Below are 27,802 nucleotides of genomic sequence, written 5' to 3'. Positions count from 1 at the left end.
GGTGGCCTTGGAGGGCAACGGCGTAATCCTGGGTGGCTTCTGGAGATGCAGCACAGGATTCAGCGATCCAAGGCCAAACCAAAAATCCATCTGGGAATGAAGTCCGATGAGCTCTAGGCAGGCACAAGCCCAGGACCTCTCGAATGAGGCAGCAGCCTCTACTGAAGATTTCCTGAGCAGGCTCAGAGTGAATCCAGCCACCCGAGGGAAAGCGCAGAGTAGTCAGAAAGCTGGTAAAAAGGAGGAAGAACACATTTTGACTGACACGTGTCTACTAGAAATGGATTGAGAAATTTTGTTTCACTGTTTCTGCTCAGATGGCATCAATCTTTCTGGAATACAGGGGGGGTGGGGGAGAGTAAGTATGCGGGATTCTCTCTCTTTTTTCGTGTTTATTTTTGAGAGTGAGAGAACACACGCTGGCACAAGCAGGGGAGGGGCAGAGAGAGAATCCCAAGCAGCCCCCACACCGTCAGCACAGAACCCATGTGGGGCTTGAACTCACAAACTGTGAGATCATGGCCTGATCTGAAATGAACACTTGGATGCTTAATTTTTTTTTTAAATATAATTTACTGTCAAATTGGTTTCCATACAACACCCAGTGGTCATCCCAACAAGTACCCTCCTCATTGCCCATCACCCACTTTCCCCTCTCCCCCACCCCCCATCAGCCCTCAGTTTGTTCTCAGTATTTAAGAGTCTCTCGTGGTTTGCCTCCTTCCCTCTCTCTTTTTTTTTCCCCTTTCCCCTCCCCCCTGGTCTTCTGTTAAGTTTCTTAGGATCCACGTAAGAGTGAAAACATATGGTATCTGTCTTTCTCTGCCTGACTTACTTCAGTTAGCATAATACCCTCCAGTTCCATCCACGTTGATACCAAAGGCAGGATTTCATTCTTCCTTGTTGCCACGTAGTATTCCATTGTGTATATAAACCACGATTTCTTTATCCGTTTGGCAGTTAATGGACATTTAGGCTCTTTCCATGATTTGGCTATTGTTGAAAGTGCTGCTATAAACATGGGGGTGCAAGGGCCCCTGTGCATCAGCACTCCTGGATCCCTTGGGTAAATTCCTAGCAGTGCTATTGCTGGTCATAGGGTAGGTCTATTTTTAATTTTCTGAGGAATCTTCACACTGTTTTCCAGAGTGGCTTAACCAGTTTGCATTCCCACCAACAGTGCAAGAGGGTTCCCGTTTCTCCACATCCTCGCCAGCATCTGTAGTCTCCTGATTTGTTCATTTTAGCCACTCTGACTGGTGTGAGGTGATATCTGAGTGTGGTTTTGATTTGTATTTCCCTGACAAGGAGCGACATTGAGCATCTTTTCATGTGCCTGTTGGCCATCCGGATGTCTTCTTTAGAGAAGTGTCTGTTCATGTTTTCTGCCCATTTCTTCACTGGAGTATTTGTTTTTCGGTCTTGGATGCTTGATTGATGGAGCCCACCTAGGTGCCCCAAGTAAGCTGGATTCTTTAGTGTGTCAGATAGTTCCTAGAAATAAGGAAGAGACCAAGAGGTTATGCATTAACTTGCCCTGTTATGTCTGTATTGATAAAGTAATCTTATAAGAGACATCCAACTGCTGTGACAGGTCTGTTTGCCTCTAGGGCCTGAGCATTTTAAGAGGCGCTTTGTAAAATACCGATTGTAAATGTGAACTGTTGAATAATGCCACAAATATTTTATTGATATTTAAATACAGCTTTGATAAAAGTTGGTAAGAATTGAATATTTTCACTCAGGTGTTAGTTTTCCCTCCCTGGAGGAAGAGAGCACCTAGAAAACATCGTAGAGCTGGGTTACCACATGCAAATGGAGCAAAATGAGAGTTTCGGAGGCGGGTTATAATGCCAGGAAGGCTAGGAGCTGAGGGCAGAGCAGCGGGAGGAAGGTCATTTCAGAAGGATTCCCTGAACCAGGGTTCAGGCATTTTACACCAAAGCCCGTCTCTGGTGTGGATGTGGCAGGGCCGGAAAAGTACCTGGCGTGGGGCCTACAGACGCTGGACAGACAGAGTTAAATTTCACTCCGGGGATTAAAGGGAAAATTGAACCGTTGTAGCAGAGAAAGAACCATAAGCTCAAAGCAGGAGTATCTTGTCCGAACGAGCCGCTGTTTCTCCAGTGAGGAGACGGAATCAGGAACCCACAAATCTGTGGTGTCGAGGCTGCCGTTCAGAAAAGACTTCAACCTGGATTTTTAGTGCTAATGGATTTTTATTATACGATTTAGAAGTTTTATCTTAACATGGGGTAAATTTTTTTTTTTTTCTTTTTCAGGGGAAGTCTAAAACAATACCCTGCTTTAATCCTAACACTTTATTACCAGGTAGGTGCCCATCTTGATGGCATAAGAGGAATTTTAACCGTGTGGATACAACCGAACTGTATTGTTAGTTAATACAGTTTCTTTACAACTTGTATTCTCCGTAGTAGGTACTAGTTTCAAGTTGCTCTGAACATGGGAGTAAACCTTTTGAAATAATAAACATTTTGTCACTTGTTCTATTATTCTCTGAAGAGTTTCCTTTGGATTTTTAGCTGTAAAAATGGCTACCTCTGTGAAAAGCACGAGCATAACATGACCTTGATACACTTCTAGGATTGGTCAGTGAGGTTCTTTTTAACCTCTGAGTGAAATAAACTTTGTATCTAATTGCAGTGGTGCTATTGTTTAGGTGTTACTCTAATCGTTTAAGTATACCTAAGCGTGTAAGAATCGTGTATAAGATGCTCAAAACATAGTTTGTAGTTAAAGGTTGTTTGGTATAAAAGTTTTGTCTTTACATTTCTCTGCCTAAATTTTATGCTATTTCTTAGTGTTTTAAACAAAACCAAATAGGCTGACGCATGGTTATCTTCGGCTTCCTACATTTAACTGCCTCACGGCAAAGTGGTTTTTGCCGTGTGTTGAACACTTATCCATCATATTCGATTGTGAATTCCTCTAATGCGGAGCTAAAAGATTTCTTAGGAATGATTTCTTTTGTCCTGTCATAATAGGACTTTAATATTTTACTGTTGAGGGAGCAGTATAAGACGCAGCTACAACAGAATGGTTGAAGACACAGACTTTGAAGTCAGACTGCTTGGGTTTGAATCCTGGCTCTCTGCCAGTTATTAGCTGAGCGACCTTGGGCAAATTATGTAACCCTCTGTGATTCAGTTTTTCCGTCTGAAAAATGGGGTTAATGACACTATGTATCTTGGTTTTTTTTTTTTAATTTTTTTTTTTAAATTTTTTTTTTCTTTTAAATTTTTTTTTCAATGTTTATTTATTTTTGGGACAGAGAGAGACAGAGCATGAACGGGGGAGGGGCAGAGAGAGAGGGAGACACAGAATCGGAAACAGGCTCCAGGCTCTGAGCCATCAGCCCAGAGCCCGACGCGGGGCTCGAACTCACGGACGGCGAGATTGTGACCTGGCTGAAGTCGGATGCTTAAGCGACTGAGCCACCCAGGCGCCCCCCTTTTTTTTTTTTAATTTTTTTTTTAATGTTTACTTGTTTTTGTATCTTGTTTGTTGTAAGGGTTAGATGCGTTCATGTAAAGTGCTTAGAACAAACAGTGCCTCACGTGGAGTAAGTCTTGAATTAATACTGAATTACGTATGAGTAAGTCAGGTCAGTCCTTCACTAAGGTACAAAACACCACAGATACACTTCTTCCGAAGTGACCAAACTTGGTATATACGTACACGTGTGTATGTATATATCAGGTTTATATAGCCATATTTGGAGTATATAGTGATACAATGATAGAAATCGCTAGAAACAATAGAAAGAATGTTTGTCATATTTTCCCATTAGTTATTTTCTTCATGAGGATTAGTTTAAGAATACATGTGCGAGGCTCTAGTTTAAAATGACTTCAGTCTGAAAACTGTTGTTTAGACAGTTTGTAATTTTAAAAATGATTATTGGAATCTTCAAGATTGTCATTAACTTAAATTTTCGTGACATGTCCATGTGGCTGCACAGATCCTTTGCTGCGAGATTATTGGGTATATGAAGGCTCTCTTACCATCCCACCTTGCAGTGAAGGTGTCACCTGGATATTATTCCGATACCCTTTAACTATATCCCAGCTACAGGTGAGTACAGCGTTTTAAATCTTTCAGAAGAAGTTCTGAGTTAAAGGTTAAATATTGTTTCTGTAAGAGAGAAATGTCTTTTATGTTTTGGCTTCCTTTAGATCTGTCACATCTTTGCAGATGAAAGTTAAATAAATGTCTTGAACCAGTGAAAGCAATTGAAAGGTCAGGGATGAACAAAACCAAGCTATCATTTATGAACTGTATTTTAAAAGTTAGTTTTTATAGAGTAAATAGAAGTCACGGAAATAGTCAGACTTTTGATTAGTCTAGTTATTTCTTTGTGTAGGATTCCCCAGGAGTGGAAAGGAGAAAGGTCTTGGAAATGAGAATGTTGGTTATTTCTGTGAGACATGTGGGCTTTATAATACTTCTTCCTTGTCTTGCACAAGAAAGTTTTGTAAGCAGAAGGGTGAAGGGGAGGTAAAAGGAATGCTCTGGAAAGATCCGGATTGTTCTCTAGCCCCACGTTTGGTCCCTTAACTTCCCACCTTAGGCTTTGCATAGGTGCTCTAATGCTGATGCACAGGGGTGGAGGCCCCAAGTTGCATGTCCTGGGCTGTTGGCTGGTGGAACATGAGGCAACATCATTATAACGTGTTTAAATAATGATTTTGATATTATTACAAGAGAGGTACTTCAAATGTCTCCTGTCCTCCAGGGGTCTAAGGGATGTGTTCTAAAAGGCTATGTTTTTTTTCTTCATGATCCATCTCAGAAGTCTTAAGCTATACTCCAAACAAACCAAGTTTCCTTTAATAACGTTTTATAGATTTTTATTATATCCCCTATCATTTTATAAGAACTTTAAGTTTACTAACTACTCAGTAAACCCTTCTTTTTTGCTTGTCCTTAAATCTTCAAAATCCTTTCAGCCTTTAATAGTTGCTTCTTATTTTTCTTTTTCCAAAGATTAATTTTCAGAGTTACCAATTTAGCTTCGCCATCCTTTCACAGACCTTGATCACATCACCTTTAGGCCTTCATATTTTTAATATAACAGATCCCTTGTTGATTCATTCATCCCTCTGGTCTCACAAGGAACTATGCCCAGTGCCAACCAGACACACAAAGAACATAGAGACTAAAACGTAGTCTTTACCCTCACAAAGTTTGCCGTAGAGTTGAAGAAGCAAACAGTCACACAGATAATTACGTTCATTGTGAGCAGCGAGGTGTGCTGGAAACGCGTAGGAGAGAAACCCATCCCTGACTGGGAACTTTTAAAATTAATTCTTAGAAAAAGAAGTAAGTGAATAATTCCTGAAAGATATTAGGAGTAAGTCTAGTGAAGGAGAGAAAAGGAATTAGAAATTGGAGTCTAATGTTAGGAATAGAAGTTTGGACTACTGATTATGGGTTTGGATTTTAACACCAAGATGGTAGCTGCGGTAACCGGTCAATGTCAACATTTCAATGACTTGTCACAGAAGAAATTTATTTCTTACTCAGAATCCAGCAAGTGGGTTTCTTCTTCCTGGTGAAGGCTCCTCTCTGTGCAGTTGTTTAAGGGACCAGATTGAAAGACACTGCCTCACTCGCAGAGTTGCCCTAGGTGTGGACACGTAGCCAACAGAAAGGGGAAGAGTGTGAAGAATCTCCAGGAGGATTTTTTAAGGGCCAGTCCTAGAAACGGTGAACACTCATGCTTGCCTTCTCCTGGCTGGAACTCAGCCACATGGCCACATCTGACTGCGGGGGAGGCTGGGAAGTGCATTCAGGCTTCATGTCCAGGAAGAGGAAGAAGTGGATTTGATGCAGAGTTGTGCTCAAGTTGAGGAGGAGACGAGACACCAGCTGATTAGAGAACCTCAGGGCAGGTGGAGGCGATGGTACCATGCAGGGCACTAGGAAGGACTTGAGGACAGTCAGGAGGAAATGACGTCCTGGGATCCAGGATGGGAGAGAACATTGCCAGCGTGTAGAGGAGAGAAGTTAATAGTGACAGAGGCCTCAGAGAATCTCCGTAGGATGAGTGCTGCCCACCGGAGTGGCAGTTAACTCTACCTTACAGAAATGAGCCCAGATGCCAGTAGGTAGTTGTGGGGATCCACCCCGATTCCGTGTGATTATCAGTACTGGGTGCCTAAGCACTGTCGCCTTTCAAGTCTTGCCCTTTATGACATTACAGTTCCTTTGAGACCCTCTTTTTTCCATGTGAGACCTTGACAGGAAATCTCACTGGTATCAGAGAAGGTTTCTGCCTGTTTGGCCTATGTTTTGTGTCCTCAAGTAGGAAGAGTTTGGTTTCTTTTGACAGTTGGAAACAGAGAGCAACATCTTCAGAGGCTGATTGAGGGAGGGATCATTGGCATAAGAGAAGGAGCCAGTGGACACAAACAAATGAGATACCCAAGAAAAGAGTATGGGCGAAGAAGAGTCGAGAAGATGGTAGAAACATTCTCTTGGGACTTTTTCCTGAGGGCATCCTGTCTTTTAGAAGAGAACTCTTCTAAGCTGGCAGCGTCCCATGGGACTTACTACTCTCCTTTTGCTGTCTGGTTACCCCCAAGTCTGGTCCTCTCTCCGACATCACATTTCCAAAGCAGGGAAGAAGGTCTGGGATTAGGAGGTGGGCATGTGAAGGCTGTGCTTGTGGTGGGTCAGCCCGTCCAGGTCAGACTGTGAGAGATTGCAACCTCAGCGGTCCTGATATTATGATTGTTCTGGGAATGACGTATATCAGAGATCAGACATCCCTCTGCATTTACTTTTCCTGTAACTTGCTTCTAGGACAGTGATACACGTTTCCTTGTTGTTGCTGCCAGTAGCATAAAATCTTAGATGACCAAGTTTCAAAGCATTGAGGCTTGATATACAGTATGTTTTGTGATGCTGGGGATGCGTTCATTGGCTTTCACATGTCCCTGACCCTATTAATGCAAGAAGTTAACTGATAGTATTTTGCCATAGTCTTGTCTTCCTTTACCCTTGTCAAAGGCGGATGTTAGCATGGGGAGGATCTCCTTTGAGAATAATATGGGTAATTTATTCATTAACTCATGCATTCATGGATCGATTGGGTGATCTGGCATTTTGTATATTCCAGGTACCATAGTAGGCACTGAAGTGGAGGACCAGTAAGACACGGTTCTGACCTCAAGGAGTTCACCCTCTAGGGGGAAGGCGAATATGTTCACACTTAAAGAACCGTAATTTCGTGTGAACAGTGCCTTGGTATGACGTGAATATGGTTTTGCGGTAGCACAGAGGACAGACATCAGATAAGATTTAGCCATCTAGTACTCCTTCCCCGGCCAGGTGATGGGCTGTGGCACGATTGTTAGTGGGCATTGCCAACCGGGGAAGAAGTGTCGGCACAGACACGGAGGACTTTGGAGATGCACGCTGTTAGTATAAAGGGCCAGCGGCATGAGGTGAAGTTGGACAGGAGATGAAGGGCCTGACCTTCATCAGAGAGCCTTGATATTGTGCCGTGGAGGCTTCCTGAAGGCAACGAATCTCCGGGATGTTGTGAGGAAGAAAGAGACGAGGCCAGGTTTGAATTCTCTCTGTAGGTACAGGATGGAGATGGAAGCCTCAGGTAAGACCGTGACAGTGAGATGAAAGGAGAGGAATGGCTTTAGAAATAATAAAGTAGTAGAATTGGTGACTGGTGACGCTGGAGGGTTTTCAGGGAGTTCGAACCCACACACCACTCCCTGGATTTTGGCTTGAGTGACCGGTGAGTGTGATGTTGCTCTCCACCATGATAGGGAACAAAAGTGGAAGAGCTGGCTTTATGGAGAGTATTAGGAGCTCGTGGCTGTAAATGCGGAGAGTTCGAGATGCCTTTGTGACATCCAAGAAAGGGGCGTATTACATAGGTGATGGTTGAAGCCCTACGTGTAGAAGAGGAGATCCTTCAGGGAGAGAAAGGGAATGATGCTGGGAGTGGCAGCTGATGAGGGCATGCGTTGCAAGAGTTGTCCCCGTGCAGTGACTCAAGAAGGGGGGACAGTCAAGAGGTCGATGTGGCGTAATGTCTGGAAGCCACGGTGGGGCGTGGGCGTGAGTTTTGAGGAGGAAGGAGTGGCGAGATGAGAAGTATCCGATGCTGCACGCACATTAAATGAACGGCTGAAAAGCATTAGTTGTATTTAGCCACGAGGAGAGGTCTCAGACGTGAATATGACGTGGAAGAATCTGAGTCTGCGGTCCTATTTGTTCAGCATCGCTTTGTTTAGGGTACTTTTCTAACGATAGATCAAACCTTACAGCGAAAAATAAAACTTTAACACCACATTTCTATTTATTGGAAGTTAGGATTAACCTTGGTGAGCCAGAAAAGAGAACATTCGCCATCCCTCTCAGAACTCCATCAAGGATTCCCTTGCTGGCATGTTAACGCACGGGGATGTGAATGTTGAACTACATTGTGAATGTCAACCGATGTTCTGTAAATCTGAGCAATAGTGTTTTACTCCCCTGTTGACTAGCGTGCGATGCTAAGATTCAGAGACAGAGCACTGGGCCTTTGTGTCTGGCTGGCTTCAAAGGGGACCTTGCTTTCTGTTGTCCCTCTGAGTAGGGTCAGTGACATACTCTAACCCTAACCCACCTGTTCCTCGATTGTTGGGAAAAGCCGTATCTTCCTCTCTGGGAGCCAAAACCAAATGATCCCAACTCCTCTTGAAAACAGATGACTTCCCAGTTAGCTGTAGCTTTTTAAGAAAAGATTTAGGTACCATTTGCACAAAGCTCCATGCTAGCATCTGTTCAGAGGGCAGCAGTGTTAAAATGCACACATACACATATTAGAATGCATTTTAATGTGGTTTATATATACAACGGAATACTACTTGGCAATGAGAAAGAATGAAATCTGGCCATTTGCAGCAACATGGATGAAACTGGAGGGTATTATGCTAAGAGAAATGAGTCAGGTAGAGAAAGACAGATACCATATGTTTTCACTCATATGTGGATCTTGAGAAACTTAACAGGAGACCGTGGGGGAGGGGAAGGGGAAAAACAAAGTTACAGAGAGGGAGGGAGGCAAACTATAAGGGACTCTTGGATACTGAGAACAGACAGAGGGTTGACGGGGGGGGGGGGGGCGAGGGGAAAGTGGGTGATGGGCAGGGTGGAGGGCACCTGTTGGGATGAGTACTGGGTGTTCAATGGAAACCAATTTGACAAAAATTATATTTAAAATGCACACATGCACATATTAGAATGCATTTTAGAGTGATTTTGGAAAAAATCATAATTTTGGGAAGATATAAATTAGTCTGTTGGTTGACTTGAATGTTTCACTGTTGCTGCTCTTAGAATTTCAGAGAAAGCAGAGCAAAAATGGAAAAGGTCTAGAGAGGGCAATAAAAATGAGAGGGACTAGAGGGAGAGATGTGGTTCTAAAATTTAGACCAAGAAAAATTGAGACCTCTCGTATCATTATTGCCCTTAAAGAGGAACAGAGAAAAGGGGAAGGATTGTATATAAAATAACAAAGGGAACAGCAAATAGTAGCTAGAGTCTTTGCATAGCTGACTATGTTGAGAAACATGAAACTGTATTGAGGAAGAAATGTTTACTTTTAGATGCCAAGGTTAACATGTAAATTAAGCTGCTGGGTATTATTACGGAAATAATGCGTATCTTGAAATAAACCATCTGCCATAGGACAATAATGTCTGCACTAGCCACATTAAAGAAAAAGCTCTAAATCATCATACCTTTTAATGAAATGCACAGCAGCTGGATTTAAGGAGGAGTCATCTTCTGTTTGCTGATGGAGAGTTGACAGTTAAGCCTATCCTGGAGCACTTTCGCCCTTCTAAAGCACTCAGAATTCTGGAGTATGGATCTGGGAGCCTCTGCTTAGTTGAATTTGTTCATATTATTCTTGGTTAGCATAGCATATGCTAGGGGGGAAAAAGCATGCTATTGGATGGATTTGAATGAGTGTAATTTTCTTTTATTTTGCTATGATCCATAACTGTTAGATTACTTTTCAATAAACAGTGGTCTAAGCATTAGGATGCTAGAGGAAAATTTTTTTCCAGCTGAATTATTATGTTTGGAGATGCGATTCCAAGAATGGAATAAAAAATAACCAGATTTCTTCAAGTCTGTCAACAGAATTTTCAGACACATCCTGATTTCCAGAGACATTAAAATGTGAACAACACTCAGGGTTGATAAAATGTGGTTATTTTGGTATAATGGCATGTGTACAAGTATGTGCACGCACACACACGCAGATGACTGATAAAGTTTTACTCTCCTTTGGCTTTTTTCTCTCTTCTGTTTCCTCTTACTCATCTGTTCCTATTTGTTAATTTATCTGCTTTCTCAAGTTAGATGTGCCTGTCTTTGTTTTTATCTCTTTCAACGTTACGTGATCCCAGTGAAGCAAAGGAATATAAATGTGCTTGTTGTTCTTTACTATGTGGATATTTGTCTTGTTAGAACTTGGAAAACCACTTTTAATTTTTTCTTCTCCATTTTCCTTCCTCTTCATCCTTCCCCATTCCATGTTTCTTAGAGGTTGGAAAGCGGGACTCTTCCTAGCCCCAGCAGCCCGGGTCAGGTCATGATGTGTGCTTAGCCAGTGGGACCTGGGAGCTCACCTGGTCCTGGGTGGCCAAGGGGGTGATACTACATCCAGGACTCGGTGGCAGGAGCAGGGCCCCTCTTTCCGTGTGCTCCACATGGGTTTTGAGGTGCTGTGAACCCTAAAAACCAAGTTGCTGTGGGACCATGGCCTGGTCATGTTTGAAAATCATTTCAGGGGCACCGGAGTGGCTCAGCCAGTTAAACATCTGACTCTTGACTTTGGCTCAGGTTATGATTTCACGGTTCTGAGATAGAGCCCCATGTAGTCGCGGAGGCTACTTAAGATCCTCTTTCTCCCTCCTTCTGCCCCTCCCCTGCTCATGTGCTTGCATGTGTGTGCTCTCTACCTCTCTCTCTCTCTCTCTCTCTCTCTCTCTCAAAAAATTTTTTTTTTCCAAATCATTTGGAATATTTGTTGTAAATTTTCTTCTGTATCCATGATTCTCAAACTTGTGGGCTTGTTAGAACACAGATTGCTGGGGGGCTCCTGGGTGGCTCAGTCAGTTGAGCGTTGATTAGGTCATGATCTTGCGATTCATGAATTCGAGCCCCACACCGGGCTTGTTGCTGTCAGCACAGAGCCCACTTCAAATCCTTTGCCCCCCTCTCTCAGTCCCTCCCTCCCCCTCTGAAATGAGTAAACAAACAAACAAACAAAAGAACACAGATTGCTGGGCCCCACAGAGTTTCTGATTCAGTATGACTGGGGTAGGAACTTCTTCCAGGAAGCACACTTTGAGAACCCCTATTTCTTGTCTACTTATATTTACCTCCATGTATAATTTAGAACAGCACTCTAACACCGGAATGCGGAGTTTCGAAGGTAAGTATTCAGTATCCAGTGGAAACACCGTATGAGCCGCCTATGTAAGATTAAAACTTCTGGTAGTCACAATAAAAAAAGAATCCAAATAGATGAAATTAATTCAGATAGTATAGTGGTGGTCATGAACTCTAGACTATAATTCTTTTTTTTTTTTAAGTCACCAGCCAACTAATATTTTTTGAAGATTCATTACAAAAGAAAGAGTGAGAACAGAATAATGAACAACACAGTACTTCCTTTCAGAGGTTCCTTACCTATAACAGAGTCAAGCAGGTAAACAGTTATAACTCCTTGCATAACATGATCAGCTTGGCATTTAATTAATTAATTAATTATCTTCCAAGAGTTTATTTAAATTCAAGTTAGTTACCATATAGCATATAGGGTAGTATTGGTTTCAGGAGTAGAATTTAGTGATTCGTTGCTTCCATATAACACCCAGTGCTCATCCCAACAAGTGCCCTCAATGCCCAACACCCATTTAGCCCATCCGTCGCCCTCCAGCAGCCCTCAGTTTCTTCTTTATACATAACAGTCTCTTATGGTTTGCCTCCCTCTCTGTTTTTATCTTATTTTATTTTCTTTCCTTTCCCTATGTTCATCTCTTTTATTTCTTAAAATTCCACATATGAGTGAAATCATATGGTATTCGTCTTCCTCTGACTTACTTATTTTGCTTAGCATAATACACTCTAGTTCCATCCATGTTGTTGCAGATGGCAAAATTTCATTCCTTTTGATGGCTGAGTAATATTCCATTGTGTGTGTGTGTGTGTGTGTGTGTGTGTGTGTGTGTATACCACATCTTTATCCATTCATGTATTTATTAGTTGATGGACATTTCGGCTCTTTCCATGCTTTGGCTATTGTCGCTAGTGCTACTATAAACATCGGGGTGCATGTGCCCCTTCGAATCAGCATTTTTGTATCCTTTGGATAAATACCTAGTAGTGCAGTTGCTGGGTCATTGGGTAGGTCTGTTTTTAACTTTTTGAGGAACCTCCATACTGTTTTCTGTAGGGTTCCCCTTTCTCTGCGTTGTCGCCAACATCTGTTGTTCCCGGAGTTGTTATTTTTAGCCATCTGACAGGTGGTATCTCACTGTGGTTTTGATTTGTATTTCCCTGATAATGAGTGATGTTGGGCATTTTTTCATGTGTCTGTTAGCCATTGGTATATCTTCTTCAGAGCAATGTCTGTACATGTCTGGCCTGTAATTTTGATGATGTTTGTGTATGCGTAGCTCATCAGTAACCATCTTCAAGCAAAGATGGGAAGACAGTGACAGAGACCAGGACTGAGGATTGGAATAAGGGAATGTTGACATCATTGTTATTGGGGAGAGGATATTCTCTTCTCTACGCTCTTAGGAAAATTAGATCAGATTAAGGAGTCAAAGACAGATGAGTTGGTTTATGGATGAGAAGTTAGTAAAAAAGAGGGAGCAATGGTTTTAGAAAAAAGTGAGATAGTGGATTGAAGAAAATGAAATAAATGAAAACAAGTCTGAGTACATGAAAGCTGGAGAATCCTATAAATGACATATAATGTATAATCCCAGGATATAGAAGTGTATATGGACTATTTAAGTACAGCCTGCTTTTGACTTGCTTTTCATGGCTGCCATAAGGAGTTATATTACTCTAATTCGCTTATTGCCATTACCTGATGATAAAATAATATGAGAACATTGACTTTTATGTGTTATTTTTCTCTTTTAACATGATAACAGAGATGTAAGTCAAAAGAAGTCTGGTAGAGGATATTTATAGAAACTTGGGAACTTTTAAAAACAATTAGTGCCAAACCTGAAGCCATGTAAATTAGCACTTTAAATGCACTCCTAAAGAACGCAGTTTTAAAGCTGAACTTTGAGTGAATAATCTGGTTCATGAGTCACTGAAGGTTGGAGTAAATGCTTTAAACTAAGTAGAGTGCACTCCTGGTTCAGAGACCAGTCACTGTTCAACTCTGCTACCTTTAGGAGATGAGGCTTTCTCCCTGAAACTTGGGTCTCTGTTGTCTCTCTCTCTCTCTCTCTCTCTCTCTCTCTCTCTCTGTGTGTGTCTCTGTCTCTCTTAAATTGGTTAAAAACAACCATGTTTAAGTAGAGTAGTATTAAAAATCAGCGAAATCATCCCTACTGATACGTGTGACAGTGAAAGTCTCTGTACTGCCCTGACATTTGAATTTCATTGCAGACTTTTATCCTGAAAATATTATTCTGCTCATTTCTCAATGTCTGTCTTTTCAGTGGGAGATAACCCAGTATGGTCTTGAAACCATTTGAAGTGACTAAAGGTTTTGGCGGGGGTTACTTCAGAAAAATTGGCATTTCAGAAGGACATGTTTTTCCCTCCATCTCTGTTGACGTTTGAAGTCTTCAAAGTGTTGCCTATGATCAGAGAAACACGTTTCTTGTGAAATAGTTCTCTCCAAGAATGCAGTGATTTGAGGCTGGCTCGCTGTGGATTCAGCTCATCTGTTCAAGAAGAAGCTGTTTTCACTGAATTTGCTTCAGGCTGAGGTCTGGGGCTTGAAAGATTTATTGTCAGCTCCGAATATGTAAATATAAAATTAACCTAGTTTTAACATAAGCCTCAAGGTCAATCCAAAGAGAAGCATTTCCTAAAATATATGTACGCAGTACGGTTTCTAGTCTCTGTCGCTCCTCCGTGACCCGGTGCATGGTATGAAGATTCTAGACGCAGCCCTTACGTGGGGCCGACACATCAAAGTGAATGCAAGGAGGGAGCCCTTTCTGTTTTCTCAGTCAGTTGGCTTCTGACCTCCAGTCTGCTTTTTACCTATCAAGTTGTAGCTAAATATTTATCTCAGGATGCTAAAGGTTTGACTTCACAAGAAGTTGTGCTAGTAGCTGCCGAGCACGTCTGCGTGCTAGACGTGTGCTGAGTGATTGTCGTGAATTATCTCACTCCTTGGACCGTCCTCGCAAGTACTGCCATCATCACGCTTATACAAACACGTGGAAACTGAAGCCTAAAGAGGTGACCTGATCGGGTCGTTGGGGTCTTAGGGGTCAGAGCCGGGGGGTGAACGGGGCTTTGGATGCAGAACGCCTTCACCTCCATAGTCGCCTTCTTGAAGAAGCTCGACTGGGTTCCTTTCTGCTCCGTGACAAACTCGAAGTCAAAGCACACTCCACGGATGATGACGGGATTCGCACGCAGCCTTGCTTCTAGAAGTTTTCCAGATGCAGTAAGCAATAGGTGCCGCCCGTATTCTCAGCCTGAGATCCCAAGGAAGTCTAGTGGAAAACCACTGTGTAGACTAAACAGCCACTTGCTCATCTCACGGGCACTGCTGTGCAAGTACAGCACACAGGTGTTCTAAAAAAGCAGACGACAGGACAGTAGCAGGTGGCTCAGCCTTCTCCCATTTAGGGAAATCGTTTGGAATGCTGAGAAAATAAGACCTTAGATTTCTAACTTGGGTTCGAATCTAACAAGCTACTTACTCTTCCCTGTGCTCCGTTTCCCGACGAGTATAGGAGTGGTGGGAATATTAGAATCCTGTGAGACTTAACTCTTTTGGAGTCTGGGAACCTCTTCTTAGGAAAGGCACATGTAAACATTTGCATGTCATCCAGGGGTTTCATGGGCCCTCCAAAATCTGTTGGGGTTTCTAGACTTTTATTAGAACCCCTGAATCAGTTGATCTCCTGCATTTCATTGTAGCTCACAAATGGCAGAATTCTGTGGCTCTGCTGTATGAAGAACATTTGTAGACAAACCCCTGTTTTCCTGGTGAACTTGCGGTGAATCGATGCTCTTTAAAGGACATTTGTTCCACATCCGGGAATATATACAGGTTATACTGAGTTGATCAGAATTTCTTTTTAAAAACTTTTTTTAATTTTTATGTATTTATTTTGAGAGAGAGAGAGAGAGAGAGAGAGAGAGAGAGAATGAGACAATGAGAATGAGTAGGGAAGAGGCAGAGAGAGGGAGAGAGAATCCTAAGCAGCTTCCACACTGTCAGTGCAGAGCCTGCTGCAGGGCTCAAGCTCACAAACTGTGAGATCATGAACTGAGCTGAAATCAGGAGTCAGATGCTTACCCAGCAGAGCCACCCAGGCGCCCCTGAGTGATGAGAATCCTGAAGAGGTGGCAGTGAAGCCAGGAGAAGAGCAGGCCGATTGGCACTTGTCAGACCTGGCTAACGTGGAAACTTTCTTAATTGTTCACTTTCTCCTTTTGCGGAAGGGGCAAAGAACGTGTCCTGTGACTGTGCGACATTTAAGCAGAAGAACATCAGGTGATGAGTCCTGTAGCTAAACCGACAAATGCGAATGAGCCTGGTGAATGTTCATCACGTTCGCTTCTTGCTTCACTAGTGTTTGGCGGGTCCCGGCAGCGAGTGGTTCTTGGGAGATGGAGACCTGGCAAGTTGGATATACTGATCCTTGAGACAATGGGGATCTCTTCCTTCCTGTGGAATGAGAATCCTTGGGATCTGGGGAAGCCACCTGAGAAAGGGAGATTCACTTGAAAATCGATATTGCTAAGGGGGGGAAGTTGGGCTTACGGTTTTGGACAGTCGGAGGTATTCGCTGGGCCTGTGTGCTCCAGAAGGCTGGAAGAGCGGCAGAGGGAGTCTTGTGATAAAGGAAACCTCCATCTGATAAATGCAGCATCTAATCAGGATCTATCTAATCAGGCTACAGCAGGACCAGAATCCATTAATGAAAGCTGTACTTGGGAAGCATTTAAGAGCACTCATTCATTTGTTCGCCTTGTCTTATCGTGCAAGCTCTTGGGGAGATGTGTATCATTCTCGCATGAATGAGTCCAGCAGGTTTCTGTGGCTGTTGGGGTTGTCTGGAGACTTCGGGGTCTCCTCTTCTCCGGCCTTCGTTGCTTGGGTGCCACTTGTGTCTGATGCCTTCCTCAGGTCTGGAAGACTTAAGACGGTTTTGCTCTTCCTGAAGATCAACTTTAATTTTATTTTTTAAAACTCTTACAATGTATGCATATTTGAAGTCATTTATGAAATGTCTAGCAAGTAATCAGCTTGTGTTGCTCTGTTTTTATTTTCAGATCGAAGAATTTCGAAGGCTGAGGACACACGTCAAGGGGGCTGAACTTGTGGAAGGCTGTGACGGGATTTTGGGAGACAATTTTAGACCCACTCAGCCACTTAGTGACAGAGTCATTAGAGCTGCATTTCAGTAGCCAACGAGAACAGGAACGAGACTGCCTTCATCTGGGTATGTGCAGATTAAGGAAAAGAGGGCACACAGTTACGTGAAGCTGCCATGCCAGAGTAATTCTCATGGTGATGCTGATAATTTAGCAGCGTGAGTGCACTTCATTTTGATAAAACGGATGACACGTTCGCAAGCGCTGTTAATTACAAATCAGGTGGCTTTAAAAATTTCACGCAGTGTTGAGAAAGAATCTGCCATCTTTCTATTTTCCCACCAGAGCAGCCTTTAATTCTCATTTTGCTTTAATATTGACCTTGATGAGATAAGGAGCCTCGAGGCAGAGAGGCAGCCCCTCTTTACTCCAGGTAAAGAGGTTAAGTCCTTTTTAAGCGCTCGCTATGCTGTAGCCTTGAAACGGCAGCAGTCACCTCCTGATGACTGAGGAACACAAAGGAGGCCACTGGAGGAGTGTGTGAGCCTCAGAGTTGACCCTTGTCTAACGCAGATTCGATCTTATTTATCGGGGTAGGCGAGGGCAGATCTGGCATGCATTAAAACCCTTGACCTGTGCAAGTGCTTTTATTTGATAGATCAAGAAACACTTGTCAGTTACGTGAATAGGGTACGTTCCTTTATTGTCTAAAACATAATCTATGCATTTTAACATGCCGAATTCAATATGTGTATACCTTATCCCCGTAGAGCTAACAGGATAAAACGTCACAGACACGGGAAAGCTCAAATATACATCAATGGCTGTGTATATGCTGGATTATTTCTTTACCTTGTGCATTGCCTAAGAGTGCATACAGAGGTCAGTTCCCTGAGCTGGCCAACCACTGCTTCCCACAAGAGGAAAGCATCTGTTGGAGTTAACGTAGGCAAACGGGTCAGAGCTTGGACTTTGTTCAACGGACCGTGGAGAGTGTGAGCTCACATACTGTGCGGGTGGAACAGTGTGTGGGAGTCCCAGGTCAGTAGAAATCTCTAGCCTCGAGAAGCTCACGGTCTCACACGCTAGACAGTGGACGTTGGAATTTTAAAAGGTGATCATTTTGTCCACGTGTTTCCCCATCCGTTTTTCTTGCCTCTCTCTATATACCACATACACCTAGTGTTCTGTCCAGACTGTCTCTTTTCTTATGTGAATGTGCTTTGCTCATACATTCTTTCCCACCCCTGCAGGCCCAACTCAAATACTGTTCTCAGCACAAATTCTCTGCTTCTCCTTTAAATTGTGCCTCTCAGTTCACATTCTTTCTTCTAGTTAGCTATGTATTTCTTATTTTTTCTCTGTTAGATTCAAGGTTTTTAAGAGTTGAAGCATCTCCATTGTACCTGGAATCCATCATGACATATAATACTTTGTGTCTTGAATATCTATTGGCAAGTTAGGAATTCTTTCTTTTCTAAAAATGTTTATTTTGAGAGCGAGAGAGAGAGAGAGAGAGTGCTCGTGAGTAGGGTAGGGGCAGAGAAAGAGGGAGAGAGAGAATCTCAAGCAGGCCCCGTGCTGTTAGCACAGAGCCCGATACGGGGCTTGAACTCACGACCTGAACTGTGAGATCATGACCTGGGCCAAAATCAAGAATAGGATGTTTAGGGGCGCCTGGGTGGCGCAGTCGGTTAAGCGTCCGACTTCAGCCAGGTCACGATCTCGCGGTCTGTGAGTTCGAGCCCCGCATCAGGCTCTGGGCTGATGGCTCGGAGCCTGGAGCCTGTTTCCGATTCTGTGTCTCCCTCTCTCTCTGCCCCTCCCCCGTTCATGCTCTGTCTCTCTCTGTCCCAAAAATAAATAAACGTTGAAAAAAAAAATTTAAAAAAAAAAAAAAAAAAAAAAAAAAAAAAAAAAAAAAAGAATAGGATGTTTAATCAACAGGGTCACCCAGGTGCCCCTGGAAATTCTTTAGAACTACGCATAGCGTGTATCAGCCAGCCACATTCCAGTCATTCACTGACTCTCCATTGCTTAGCCAGTACAGTTCTTCCCCTTCTGACTTTGGAGATGGTGAGGGCCAACCAGGCAAAGTTGCTTTCGTAGGAACGAGTGGGGACTTAGAGTAATCCATATATGGTAACAAGGGAAAAAACCCAAGAGTGCTTTAAGCTAAGCCTTACAATGGAGGAACTTAAGAATTAAAATACATTTGCTCAAAAATCATTATTGAGCACCTACTATGTAAGGGTTCTAGGTATCCAAAGGTCAGAAGAACACGTCTCTGTTCTCATGAAACTTAGAATCTCATGTGGGGAGCCTGACAGAGGAAAAACAAATACTTCAAAAACATACAGTTAAAGCTTATAATGAATCCATGAATGAGAAGAAGAAGAAAATGCAGTGAAGGAGATTTCAGATAGAGGGAATATCTTGCAAAGGCCCTGAGGGGCTGCTCCCTGCGGAGGAGGTGAGAATTTGATGCGTTGAGGTACAAAGGGAGACCCTGTACATCTGGCCTGTAGGAATCAAAGGGGCAGAGCTCTTATCTCGGAGGCCCCGAAGCCTCTGGCTGCCACATGAAGGCATCTTTATTTTGCTGTTGATGTGCTGAGAACCCATGAAGACTTTTACTCAGGGGAGTGGTTGGACCTCATGTGTGTTTTCAATAGATCACAGTAGCTGGGGAATGAACAGATGGGGTCATAGTGGGCTGAGGGGGAGGGGGAGGGAGATATTTTAGAAGTCTGCCGGGTAGCCGAGGTGAAAGACACAGAGTCTTGGCTACTAGAATAGGAGCAGTGGAGATGCGGAAAAGTTAAAGTGTGTTAAATAAACATTGAAAGTGATACTTAGTTGATAAATTGGATGATGGTGGAAGGAGATGGAAATAGCCAAAGATAGCTTCTGGGAATTGGGGGCTTTAGAAACTTGTGTGGGTGAAGTGCCATTGAATGATGACAGGAAAGCCAGAGCAGACTCTGGGTCGGAAAGACAGTGGAGTTGGAGCTCGTTGAATGAGAGATGGTCTGTCAGTCACAGTAGTGGACCCCTCATGCAGGTGCTAGAGTTTCGAGAGTGGAGATCAGAAAGGAGGTCTGAACTGAGTATGGTCGTCACTGGCATGGAGATTATGTACATGTATATGTATGTGTATGTGTATAATGTTCTGATGCTACATGGGATCATCTTATTAAGTGCTCCTAAAATTTATTTTTTTTTAATTTTTTTTTCAACGTTTATTTATTTTTGGGACAGAGAGAGACAGAGCATGAATGGGCCAGGGGCAGAGAGAGAGGGAGACACAGAATCGAACACAGGCTCCAGGCTCTGAGCCATCAGCCCAGAGCCCGACGCGGGGCTCGAACTCACGGACCGCGAGATCCTGACCTGGCTGAAGTCGGACGCTTAACCGACTGCGCCACCCAGGCGCCCCATAAGTGCTCCTAAAATTTAACAGGTGGCCTTATAAATAAGTTCCTGAAGCACAGAGAAATTAGATCACTGGCCAAAATAATGCAGTTCCTGAGTGGCAGAGCTGGAAATTGGACCTGGGCAGCCTGACCGGCAGAGCCCTTCTTCTTACCCACTGCACGGCAGAGGTCAGAGAGCATCCCCACACTGGCGGTGGGGGGGGGGGGTGGCGTGCTGAGGGAGGGATGTGTGTTGCACAGGCAGGCCCAAGTTGAGTGGGAAGGGAGGAGGGGGAGTTGTCTTGTGATGGCAGCTCTTGTTGAGCTGGGCTGGGTGTAGAGCGGAACCCCCCCGCAGCAGTAGGGGAAGGGATTGAGGGACACTTCCTTCTTAAACACACACACACACACACACACACACACACACACACACACACACAATACTAGCAGCTGTCTGTATGTTGGGGTAATGAGCCAGGAGATGGGAGGCGATGAAAATGGCATGTCTCAGAGAGGCTGATCCTAGCTGTGAGGTCCCTGAGGAGTTGAAAGGGGAAGAAACCTGGGGTGCCTGGCTGGCTCGGTTGGAAGAGCATGCGACTCTGGGGGCCTTGAGTGCAGGCGCCACGTTGGGTGCAGAGACTACTGAAAACTAAAAGGGATGAAATCCTAAGCAAATGTCGATACTGCTTTGTTACGAGAGTGGACACTTTCTGGGCTATTATAGGAAGGGAGAAGGAGGTGGTGGGTTGTAGCTTTTGAGTTTCCCTGACTTGCCTTTGTTATTTAAGGAAGAATGGGGCTGCAGCCAGGAGGCGTGAGAGCAGGAGGGAAGGTGGGAGATTGGAGCAGAGAGAAGGGAGGGACGGTGGGTTCGCAGGAGCAACACAGTAGGAGGGGTGGGCAGGAGGTGCAGTGAGGTTGGGTGAAAATGAATTTATTGATTTCTCCAGTCTAGGTTTTAGTGTACTCTGTGAATATCAGTAACTATAAATGACACTTTTTATGAAATCAGATTATTACCTTGAATTGTTGATCCATATCTAGTCCTAGGCCAGAGTTGCCTTTCTGTAAAGATCTAAATAACCGTCGCTCTTTTCTGTCTCCCCCACACATGGCACGCAGACCAAAACGTTGTTGATGAGATTATGTGTATTTCAGATACTTCGTATTCCTTACATGGTAGGAAGGTAAAGAATAAATTTTCAAGGCTTTAAATCCATTATGACCTAGGCATTTTAAAAGGAGGGTGGATTTGTGTCCTCATCTTTGTGGCCAAGATTACTTAAAGGGTGTCACTTTCCCGCAAATTCCTTAGAATGGTATAGGAGTTCTTTCAAAGGCAACTCCAGTTCTGACTTCATCCTTCTGTGAATATATTTTTGACCCTTTTATCTTGAAATGTGTAATACAAATCTAGTCATAGTTCTACATAAAATTATATTGGGAAATCAAACTTATGGATGTGTGCTTTTTATTTGATATTTAATAATGCCCTAAGGGCGGTAATTCAAATTTTTATTAAAGTGGAATGATTTGACAGTCAGACTTTGAATTTAATGCATGAATGTTTCATTTAAGCTCTTGGAACTGAAAAGGAAAAAAAAAATTCTGGTAGTTCTCTAAAAAATGTTTAAAATAATTCAGATTTATTTTAGCTATGTCTTACTAAAATAACTTTAGTTTTTGGACTTAAAATGACTTTTTTTTTTTTTTTTGTATGACATGGCTAGACATCTGGAGGGCTTTGATAACCAAGACTTATTATTCCATGAATAATCTGTGACTTTTTATATTACCATTTAAGAAGTATGAACTATGGTTTTATACTTGTTTAAAGAACTAGGTTATAACTCATCCAGGTGCTGGAAATTCTTTAGTTTTGCAGTGCTAGTTCAGGTTTCTGGGAGCCAGTGGACGTGAAATGATCCTTTACCCATTGAATTTTCTGTATGATAACCATATCTGTGTAATAACAAACCAAAAACAAGACCAAAGTTTGGGTCCAGTTTACTTTTTTTTTTCCATTCTCCTTTTATTTGGCATTTGTTCATTTGATACATATATAAAAATCTATACAAGGTAAAAATACAAAATAAGTATTTCTTTATAAGTTATGCAGTTAGATAGCTACAAAGTTTAAAAGCCATTGCAAAAAAAAGAGAAGAAAATCGTCAATGCTTTATAGTCATTCACAATAACATTGGTATAAAATATCCATACAACACATGTGTACAAAATAGTATACAGTTCGTAAAAGCTGTGCAAAGACAGGAAAAAGACAGTTTACTTTTGTTCTTGGTATCTCAATACTGGTACTTATGTTCTGATGAGATGATTATTTGCCTGTTTGTTTCACAAAGCATTAGCCCATTATTTAAAGCTTTTCTGGCTATTCAAAGACTTGCTTATTTCCCAGTGACTCAAATATTGTTAAGCTGCACACGTTTACAGTAGCTGTACTTAATTATATTATTTATTTTCCGTAAAACCAGTGCCACAAGGCTCTTTAAATTGTTTCCTACCCCCCACCCTTGAAATGGGGAAAAATATAAGTATGCTTCCAATTAGGGAAAAAAGTAAAACAAAAAAGAAGAAACAAGAGGGGTTATTGACTAAATGACTTTGAATGATCCCTTTGTCAGACTTGCCCTGATTTTTCTTTCTGGGTCTTTGAAGCTATCCTGAACTGTGTTGAGCTCTTCCCCACATATACTTTTTCAACTAATAATGTTGTCTTTTTAGCTTTAATAATGCTATCACAAGCATCAGTTTCATATCAGTTCTCTTTTATAACCTAAGAGGAGTTACAGGTTGGAAAAGGATAAGGCATTATAGGAAAGGAGGGGCTGTGTGGGGAAGGGAGAGTGTCAACTCTGAATGACCAAGTAGGTAAAAGCTATTATCCTTCTAGGACAAATGGAAAGCTCAAAGCCATATTTTCAGTCAATAGAACTTGGACTTTTCCTCACTCTAATAATTTAACTTGATGCACAGCATTAGGGTGAGAAATGAAAAACTCGCTGGATATAGCTGTTTTCTATTTACTATATCATATAGAATTTCTTGAAAATGGAATGGATTTCCTAAAGGATTTCAAAATAATTTCAGGAAAAGGCCAAAATATCAAGGGTGCTCAACCTATCTATTATGTTTTGATTATGTGATATAAAAATTGTTATTAACCCAAGAATGAAAAACATCAAAGCTATATCAGCATTTCTTCGAGATTACTCAACAAGGAAAATAATCCCTGCTTCTGTATTTATCCTTTTCTTCTTTTTATGTTTTAGAAATGTTTTGTTTGTTTGTTTATTTATTTATTTATTTATTTATTTATTTATTTATTGTGGATAACAATTGGGGAATGATTTAATTTTTGTCCCCCCCCCCCCCCATGAATTAAAACAAGATTGGGTTTGGGGGAAAGAGAAGAGAATATTTGGCAATCGTGGGCCAACTTGTATGTTGAAAATTCTTATATTCTGATACCTTAAGGATGGTGGGGTTCATAATTTTAAATCTAGAGAATATATTTTCCAGTGAAAAATTACTGAGACCAGGTTACCTTATCTAAACATGTTCTATTATGCCTTTTACATCATGGGTGCTCGTTTTTGGTAATCTCCCAAAATCAATTTTTTGACTCCATTTTCCCACTTTGAGACTTCTTAAGAAAACTGTATTTTTAAAGAGGCTCTCATTTCAATTTTCTCCTCATTTATCTGCTGTCCATTCTCTTGAGTTTTTCTTTTTCATGATGAAGTTTACAGAGACTTAGGAAAGCAATCATCCCAGAACGAGGGAAGCATAAAAGCTCAGCCCTCGAATGGACCTTCAGGGAGGCCGCTGACTGTTGGGAGTCCTCACAGTCCAGCCTGTGACGCGTGCTCTTACCTAGACCTACAGTTTCTGTGGCCACCCAATGCAGATGACCCATGCATTTATAGTCCAAGACCAGGTCTCTCTATTAAGTTCTAGAGTTGAATTGAATCCAGAATTGACTGCCCAGCTGTCTGTATGACTTTTCTTTCGGATATGTCAAAGACATCCTAACCTCACTATACACAAGAGTGAATTTATGATCTTTCTCCAAAGACCTGGCTCTCTTCCAGTTTTCTTAGAAACCTGTTATACCTGACACCTCTCTTCCTCACCTCATCTCACATTTCCAATTTATCATCCAGTTCTGCAGATTTGCCTTCTGATAGCTCCTGAATCTATCTCTGTGTCCCCTTTCGCAACCTCACACCCCATGAAGTTAGCCTCATCCCTTACCTAGACCATCACAAGAGCATTCAGCTCTCTTCTGCTTAGGATTATTAAAGGAAGATTTGTAAAGATCAAAGACCTGGATAATGTGGAGCCCTCAAACTTCTGTGTCAGCTGTGATTGGTTGAAAAGGAGACTGAATCCACTTGTGAGCCTAGTGGGAGGGAATGCTGTGACAAATTGGTGTCATCTGCCATTGGAGTTGGGTGGTATTGTAGTTTGCTCTCGCCATCCATAATGAAAGGTTCTATTATTGGCATCTATTATTAAGGTGCGGAGTCTTTTGAAAATGTGCCTTGGGAAACTTATCTGAATTAGATCTAGCGCTACATTGCTAGGTGTTGACAGTTATCAAGGGGATATGGAAACAGGACAGAATGACTGAAGTCCTCTTTTTAATAGTTTCATTTCGTTACGTAATAGTCACGGTCCTGATGATTGTATATAGCAAATTGCTTACATATAGCAAAACCTAGGGAATCTGAAATCTCAGCATGGAAATGAAATGGCAGGAGGATGAGGAAAGAATTATGGCATGAAAGCGTGGAGAAACCTACCCCAGACCTCTATATTAGGGACAGAAGCCATCTCCCAAAAAAGGGAAAAGGATAAGTTAGAGAAGAAACCACGTAAGAGAAAGATAGATATTGACGTGATGCTCAAAAGGGTGAGAGACAATATATTTTAAAATACTTTTAATAAAAATGTGCCATAAAAGTTGTTTTTTTTAACTGCATAGACCTTAGGGGTATGTGTTTATGAATATAGGTTTGCGTTATTGGGGGAGATACTTCGGTTTTAATTAAGTAAACATTCCAAATAACACTTGTTTTGATAATATACAAAGCTAAAATGATCTAGACAATACCCAATATCTTGGGAAGAAATACATATATGTTTATTAGATAATGTGGGGGTTTCTCCAATCAAGAAATTTGCCACTGGGTAGCTAACACATTCTCAAATTTATTGTTAAAGCAAGAAAACCACATTGGTTTTGGATGGCTTCTCTTTTCCATTACAGTGCTTTTTTAGTTCCCTTCAAAATTTTTAAATTCTCATTGTACTTTCAGTGGTTAGAAACTCATAAAGGTCTTTAGGGCTTGTCTACAGTAAATCTTTTTAGGACATCTTGGAAGCATGGTGTTGAATTGGACCTTAAAAAGTTACTTAATCTAGTCGTCTACCTGAAGAGGTCTTCAACTCAGTTATTTCAGATGGTTGCTCCCTGTATCTAGAAACAAGCAAACCAACCTTTGTTGTTGGAGAATATCCATTTCAGACTTTGTTTTACTCTTCTGTAATGCAAAAATGAAAAAAAAAACCTCATGAAATAGTCTGTCTGTAAAGTATTAACTGAATTTGGAATGCCATTTTGATAGTAATATTTTTACGGTTTACCATAAATAAATGTTTTTTATTAATGTAACTGATTAGATTCCAAGATTTATGTTTTTCTTCTGTTTGCAGCATGTGAGAATTCCTGTAGCTTTTATGCTGCAGAGAAACTCATCTAGTTTTTCACAGATGTGAATGTTCGTTCTGATTTTGGTACAACTAATGATTCTCTAATGGTTATCTTTTCTTTAACGAATGATTATATTTAGTGGGTCCCAGCAATAAAATCACTGTAATGAGGAATAAAAGATTGTAAATAAGAATAACAATGTTATTAATCATCTAAATTAGTCATTTATGGCACATTCCTGTACCTGAAATATTTCCATAGGAAATAATGCTAAAATCCACATTTACTTATAATTAGACGTAATACAAACCTTCTCTCATTATAATAGTTGCCCAAATCCCAATTCAACTTAATTTCATTGACTCTGATTTCTGGACTGAAGGCATTAAGCTTGAACTAGTGAAAAATGTATAATATGTGCATTCAATTAAGAAGTAATTAGATACTCAATCACCCTTACAACACACCAGGGATTAGGGAAGAAGGAAGAAAAATGTGACTCACTGTAGTGTAGGAAAGTTTTGTTAATTGGTTTACTGCTAATTGAGATTGAGAAAGTGTCAAAGTATCATAACATAGGTTTACTACTGAACGGTCTTAAAAGCTAAGTTTAATGTTTCATGATTCTCTGATGCAGAATAATGTAGAAATTACCAAGCTGTATGATTTATTTTAGGGTTCTTATTAAAGTTTATGTATTCATTCTAAGTTCTACATATTAGTGAATGGTGAGAAGAAGCAGAAGGAGTGCTTTGCTAACAGTTCAGACACGGTGCCCTATTGTATCTCATTTAATCCCCACAGCAATCCTGGGAGGCATGTGTTCTGATTTTCATTTTAGAGATAAACCGAGGCTAAGAGGGGTTGACTCACTTGCTCAGGGTCACAGCCAGGAAAGTGCAGAACAAGAGTTCAGACCCAGGTAGGCTTAGCGGCAAACTCCGAGCTCTTGTCACTGTGCCACATTTCAAATAGCAAAGGGCAGAAAGTTATGAAGTCCTTGTATATATTTGCCTCCTTATGTCTTTCGGACGATTTCCTGGGGCTGAGATTTCTGGGAGGAAGGGACACACGTGTTTTCGTTTTTGGTAGCATATTGCTAAAACACCCTCCCTAAGGGATGTGCTAATGATGCAGGCTCACTGGGGTCTCGGATCTAGAGTGGATCCTGCAGGACCAGCCAACATAGTCCTTGGCTTCGTGCAGAGTGGAAATCAAACTCAAGCCAAGAGGAAGTGAGAGCCGAGTTTACTGAGGACGTAGAGTGCAGATAGAGTGTCTGGGAGACTCGAAAAGGAAAAGAGAGGAGAGTGAGCCTCATCCTTGCTTGGGACCTGGGCTTTTTATCGAGGATGGTGGTCCAGAGCACCTGTCTTGGCAGGCATCTGGGAACAAAGACAAGTATTTAGGTGTCCTCTGTAAGTCAGGTATGCCCTGGGGCCAGGGGTCTCGGTGACTCAGTGGTCTTGGAAAACATTCATGACGACCCTGCCTGGTCACTCCTTAGATGTTACCCACCGTGCTGGAAGAATCCAAAGAGATTATTGACTTCTCTGCAACAAGGACATACATTATCTGTTCTGTGAGGCATGTGGAAGGCAAGGGTGTAGGTCCCAGCAAGAGTAAAAACAGGAAAAAGAGCCAAAAAAAGCAGTTTTTCATGGGGTCCCTTCAGTTTCCCCGTCTCACCAACGTGTGCTTGCATCATTGATTGACTATTTTATAGGTGTTTCTGCCATTTTTTTAAATCACTCAGTATACTTTCCATCTCTCCCTCATCTTTTTCCTCCTTAATTCCTTGAAATGTGTTCATCTCCATCTGCCTATGGAGTCACCTTTGATTTCTTTTTTTTGTTTGTTTGTTCTTTGTTCCCATGTCTCTGAGTATGATACATGTTCATGACAGAAAATTGAAACAACATAGAGGGAAATGAAGAAGCGATGAGGTCTCAAACCCTCCTGTGACAGCCATCAGCAGCACTGGGCTGAACGCGGAGGCCCCATAGCACAGTGGGGATGTCTTGGGTTCCATTTTGACTTCACCACTAATCATTTGTGTGAT

The 27,802-nt window shown here is 41.9% G+C and overlaps 1 protein-coding gene across 1 annotated transcript in view; it reads left to right on the top strand.

The window, feature by feature from the left end:
• The window catches only part of CA8 (carbonic anhydrase 8), an 89,840-nt gene that overhangs the window by 51,274 nt on the left and 10,764 nt on the right, over positions 1-27,802 (top strand). Inside the window, exons 6-8 of the mRNA XM_043601130.1 lie at positions 2,283-2,331; positions 3,983-4,095; positions 16,543-16,712. Of these exons, the coding sequence (XP_043457065.1) occupies positions 2,283-2,331; positions 3,983-4,095; positions 16,543-16,677 (297 nt within the window). The 3' untranslated portion in view covers positions 16,678-16,712. The remainder of the gene's footprint in view (positions 1-2,282; positions 2,332-3,982; positions 4,096-16,542; positions 16,713-27,802) is intronic.

Source organism: Prionailurus bengalensis, chromosome F2 (assembly GCF_016509475.1).
Source record: "Prionailurus bengalensis isolate Pbe53 chromosome F2, Fcat_Pben_1.1_paternal_pri, whole genome shotgun sequence".
Classification (NCBI taxonomy): domain Eukaryota; kingdom Metazoa; phylum Chordata; class Mammalia; order Carnivora; family Felidae; genus Prionailurus; species Prionailurus bengalensis.
The sequence above is the reverse complement of the archived record's forward strand: the minus strand, read 5'-3'. Positions and strand labels throughout refer to the sequence as shown.